Source organism: Saprolegnia parasitica (genome assembly GCF_000151545.1).
Source record: "Saprolegnia parasitica CBS 223.65 unplaced genomic scaffold supercont2.634, whole genome shotgun sequence".
Classification (NCBI taxonomy): Eukaryota; Oomycota; class Saprolegniomycetes; order Saprolegniales; family Saprolegniaceae; genus Saprolegnia; species Saprolegnia parasitica.
Window position 1 is genome coordinate 1 of NW_012157028.1, and position 4,317 is coordinate 4,317.

The 4,317-nt window shown below is 58.9% G+C and overlaps 4 protein-coding genes across 4 annotated transcripts; 2 read left to right on the forward strand and 2 right to left on the reverse strand.

Moving 5' to 3' along the window:
- SPRG_17559 (hypothetical protein) lies at window positions 1–585 on the forward strand (the record flags this gene model as incomplete). Its single annotated transcript, XM_012356899.1, has 2 exons — window positions 1–359; window positions 408–585. The coding sequence occupies exons 1-2, from the start codon at window positions 22–24 to the stop codon at window positions 583–585; spliced, it is 516 nt and encodes a 171-aa protein (XP_012212289.1). The 5' UTR covers window positions 1–21.
- On the reverse strand, window positions 563–2,193 carry SPRG_17560 (3-deoxy-7-phosphoheptulonate synthase). Its single transcript, XM_012356900.1, has 5 exons — window positions 1,699–2,193; window positions 1,440–1,639; window positions 946–1,386; window positions 753–899; window positions 563–707 (listed from the first exon to the last, which is right to left on the reverse strand). Exons 1-5 carry the CDS (start codon window positions 2,168–2,170, stop codon window positions 639–641), a joined length of 1,329 nt encoding a protein of 442 aa, XP_012212290.1. The 5' UTR covers window positions 2,171–2,193; the 3' UTR covers window positions 563–638.
- An 831-nt stretch (window positions 2,194–3,024) lies between these two features.
- On the forward strand, window positions 3,025–3,594 carry SPRG_17561 (hypothetical protein; the record flags this gene model as incomplete). The annotated part of the gene is made up of 1 exon (XM_012356901.1): window positions 3,025–3,594. Exon 1 carries the CDS (start codon window positions 3,094–3,096, stop codon window positions 3,592–3,594), a length of 501 nt encoding a protein of 166 aa, XP_012212291.1. The 5' UTR covers window positions 3,025–3,093.
- Window positions 3,595–3,700: 106 nt separating this feature from the next.
- Window positions 3,701–4,317, reverse strand: SPRG_17562 (hypothetical protein). Its single transcript, XM_012356902.1, has 2 exons — window positions 4,294–4,317; window positions 3,701–4,243 (listed from the first exon to the last, which is right to left on the reverse strand). The coding sequence occupies exon 2, from the start codon at window positions 4,216–4,218 to the stop codon at window positions 3,790–3,792; it is 429 nt and encodes a 142-aa protein (XP_012212292.1). The 5' UTR covers window positions 4,219–4,243; window positions 4,294–4,317; the 3' UTR covers window positions 3,701–3,789.

Genomic DNA, 4,317 nt, shown 5'->3' on the forward strand with positions numbered 1-4,317 from the left:
ACGTGAGTGTCTCGCAGTACGATGCCGCGGCCGCCAAAGAGAAGGAAGCGACGGCGAAGGCCGCGACGTCCATTCAGTCGGTTGCGCGCGCGGCCCTCGCGCGCAAAAATGCTGCAAGCAATGCTGGAAAAGCATCGGACGAACGACGAGCATGATGCCAAGGTGGCATTGACCACCGGGGGCGAGGCTACAAACGATGCCAAGGCGACTGCCAAATCCACGGATGACGACGACGAGGCCAAGCCGAGCGCCGAGCCGATACAAGCACCTGTCGACGACAAGACAAGACCGAGCTCGGTCAACGAAGACGATGGCGCGATGACCATTGACGAGTTCAACGACGACGATGCAAAGCCCGCGTACGCATTCGAGTCTCGCTCGCATGTCGAGGCTAATGATGTGCCTAGGCCGGCGACGACGGCAGCCCTCGAAAAAGCCGTGCTGCAGGACGAGTACGACGAAGAGCGCACCAAGCTCGCGGCGCTCAAGGAAGCGAGTGCGCGTGTGATCTCGCCCTTCTCGCGCGCGCCGCTGCAGTCGATGCGCAGCGCCAAGCGCGGCTCGAGCTCCCAGAACGCACGGTAGTAGCCATCAGCAAGGATTGGATCGCATTAGATAATCATCATCAACTACACTATTTACTTGGTGGCCTTGTGCACTGCCCGGCGCTGGCGCACCGCGTCCGCAAGCACTTCGAGCGTCGAGAGCTACACGCAGATGAGAAAATGCCAGACTTGGTACCAATGGCGTACCGTGTCTTCCCAGCCGATGCAGGCATCCGTGATGCTCTGGCCGTACACCAACGGCGCGTTCGGAATGAGCTTCTGCGCCCCTTCGACAATGTTGGACTCGAGCATGATGCCGCAGATGCGGTCGTCGCCCGCCGCAATCTGGCGCGCCTACAAAGAGGTGAGAAATCGTGTGCGAATTGGACGGGCGGCGTACGAGGTCGGCGGCGACGAGCGGCTGGTTCTTGTGGTCCTTGTTCGAGTTGCCGTGCGAGCAGTCGACCATGACGTTTTGGGGCTGGTTGACCTTCTTGAGGAGCGCCGAGACCTTCTCGACGTGCTCGGCCGCGTAGTTGGGACCGGTGCTGCCGCCACGGAGAATGACGTGGCAGCAGTCGTTGCCCGTCGTCTTGACGATTGCCGCCAAACTCTGCGACGAGACCGAGAGGAAGCAGTGCGGGTGGCCCGACGACACGACGGCGTCGACAGCCAACTGCAGCGACCCACCCGTGCCGTTCTTGAAGCCAATGGGCATCGAGAGGCCGGACGTGAGCTCGCGATGGAGCTGGCACTCGGTCGTGCGCGCGCCAATCGCGCCCCAGCTCACGAGGTCGCAAAAGAACTGCGGCGAAATCGTGTCGAGGAATTCGCAACCCGCCTAAGATTCCATGCGCGTCAGCGATGAGACGTCGAATTGAAGAAGAAGCATACCGGGAGGCCCATCTCGTTGATCTCGGCGAGGAGCTCGCGCGCGACACGGAGACCCTTGTTGATGTTGAATGTGCCGTCAATGTCCGGGTCGTTGATCAAGCCCTTCCAGCCGACCGTCGTGCGCGGCTTCTCAAAGTACACGCGCATGATGATGAGCAGATCCTTCTCCATCGCTTCTTGGATCGGCTTCAGCTTGGTCGCTAGAAGATTCGAAATGGAATGAGCTATCTTCGCCAAAGAGGATACTCGCACGTATTACCATAGTCCTTGGCCGCCTCCACATCATGGATCGAGCACGGACCGACAACGACAACGAGGCGGTCGTCGACGCGGCGAAGGATGTTGGCGACGCCCTGGCGGCCCTTGTTGACCGTGCGTGCGATTTCAACCGTGCGCGGAATCTCTTCGAGGAGGCACGCGGGCGGCAGAAGCGGGCGGATTTCGGCAATCCGCACGTCGACGAGGGCGTGCTTGTCCATGAGCTTGACGTCTTCGCCGTTTGTGATGGACGTCTCGCGACCTCGGCGCGACTCGACGCGGTCACGACGCGGCTCTTGGTTGTCGACGGTGCGCTTGCCGTCCTTGCTCTCGGCGTTGGACGCCGGTTGCTGCTGCTGCTGCAGGTGCAGGCCCAGAAGGAGACCCATGGTCCCGCCCCACGCGAGCGTGAGGGCAGCGACGGCGACGCTGAGTAGCAGTGTGGTGTTGGCGGACGGCGACGGACTCGACATGGCAGCGGCGGATGAAAATCCAGAATGAATTGTGAAGTTGAAGCCACGGTATCCTGTGCTCGCCGTCACAAGGTGGGACATCGTACGTACATTGGCGTACATTTATGTACGATCAAGTGGGTACACTCGATTTGATAGGATCACCTGGGTGCAGCATGGCAATGGACGGTACGGAACGTACGGGACAGAGCCACAAACTTTTTCCAGCGGGACTTCGTGGCCAAGATCGCGAATTGCGCGATCAAGGAACGCTGGCAACCATTGGCCCTTGGTTGCCCGAGCTACTAGCAGCGTAATCGTACTATCGTTAGGAGGACTACCTTACCTGCGTTGTCTGTCTATATGCTCGCGGTACCACAAGTGACAACGAGGTCGATCGGCGGGCGGCTTTGTCGCGTTCGATACCCGCTGACGGCCCCGAAAGAAAACAGTTTGACCATATTATGGGAATCTCCACCTCTCGGTACCAATTTGCAGTGATCATACAGAACGTTCTATCAACGTGTTCCCTGGAAGCTGACGATGCCACATCAATGATGACGCCGGCCTCTACGAGCGATACCTTTGTAGTCATAGAATCCGCAAGTCAGTCAGTATCTCGCATACATGCTGTAGCAGGCTTTGGCATCGCGTTGACGTCGTGCTAATATTACGATATGCAGAGCCTCGACAAGCACAGAGCAGGTTGAGCTGCAGGTTGCCATCAAGAGTACCACCTGGCATCAATCGGTGACGTGTGTCGTACTTAACCGAGAGTATGGGTCCGGCTAGTCTAACCGAATGGTTTGCGGTTTGAGCCGCTCAGATTGCAGTTGAGAGATGACCCAAGGAATGTTTGCGAAACACGCGATCGGGGAGCCAGCGACCGGTCGAGAGCGGTCCATTTTCATCCTTGCAGAACGTGACGTACTAGAACTAGTAGCATGTCTGGCCCTGTGAACAAGCTCGGAAAGCTTGTCGCCAAGATCAACAGCAGCGGCGCGCCGGCCTTTCTTCGCGAAGGCGCGCTGAGCACGGCGTTCAACGCGCAGGTCAAGATGGCCGGCGTCGCCGGTATCCACGTCGAGACGCTCACCGAGCAGAAGAGCGTCGTGTCGCTCAAAAACACGTTCCGCGTCCAGAACCACATTGGCGGCGTCCACGCGTGCGGCATGGCGCTCCTGGCCGAGTCGGCGTCGGGCATGGTCTTTGGCATGAACGTGCGCGACTCGCACCTCCCGCTGCTCAAGTCCATGTCGATGAGCTACGTCAAGCGCGCCAAGGGCGATCTCAAGGCCATCGCGACGCTCACGGATGCCCAGCGCGAAGAAATCGCCAAGTCCGACAAGGGCGAGGTGCTCGTGAACGTTGTTGTCACCGACTCGGCCGGCGACAGCCCCGTCGAGTGCGAAATGCGCTGGGTCTGGGTGCCCAAGCGCAAGTAGATAGTCCTCTTTTGACATGAAAATTCTACGTGTCTTGCGTACGCCTAGCTCCTTCTAGAACGCGACTCGAATGGCATCACCGTCGACAATGACACGGCGTGTCATTATATGCAAGATGACATGAATTTGTGTTATCCATCGAGAATACACAGGGCATATGGCCGATTGCAAGCCGGTCAATGATGCTGCATCACCTTAGCAGCGCTGGAGCACTTGAGCACGCTGGGGCACAAAGGCCTTGCGGTGGAAGACGCCGACCTTGTCGCCGCTCTGCTCCCACTTGAGCAACGTCGACCGATGGCTCTCCATGACGTGTTTGACTGTCGAGAAGCCTCCAATGACCGCCTCGAGCTTGTCGCGGCTGCGAATGTCGACAAGCGCCAGGCTCGGCAGGGTCAAGCACGCGACGACGGATGCCGACGTGAGCTTCATGCAGCCCCAGAGCCGGAGCTCTTTTAGCAACGAGAGCGATTTGGCGAGCTCCCAGATTGCCGCGTCTGTGAGTCGCCAGCACTGCGACAAGTTCAAGCTCCGGAGCTTGGGCGTGCCCGCACAGAGCGCCGAGACGGCAGCGTTCGTCATCTTGTAGCAGTAGCGCAGATTGACGTCTTCGAGCAGCGGCATGTGCTTTGCGATACAAGCCACGACGCTAGTTTCAGACACTGAGAAATCTTGCAACAACGATATGCGCAGAAGTACCTGTCGGTCACCTTGTGGCAAAAG

Coding starts and splice junctions, on each gene's coding strand:
- SPRG_17560 (XM_012356900.1), bottom strand. CDS start 2,170: ATGTCGAGTCCGTCGCCGTCCGCCAACACCACACTGCTACTCAGCGTC. Junction 900..945: donor CGCTCGTCGCCGCCGACCTC/GTACGCCGCCCG, acceptor ACCTCTTTGTAG/GCGCGCCAGATTGCGGCGGG. Junction 708..752: donor GCATCGGCTGGGAAGACACG/GTACGCCATTGG, acceptor ATCTGCGTGTAG/CTCTCGACGCTCGAAGTGCT.
- SPRG_17562 (XM_012356902.1), bottom strand. CDS start 4,218: ATGCCGCTGCTCGAAGACGTCAATCTGCGCTACTGCTACAAGATGACG.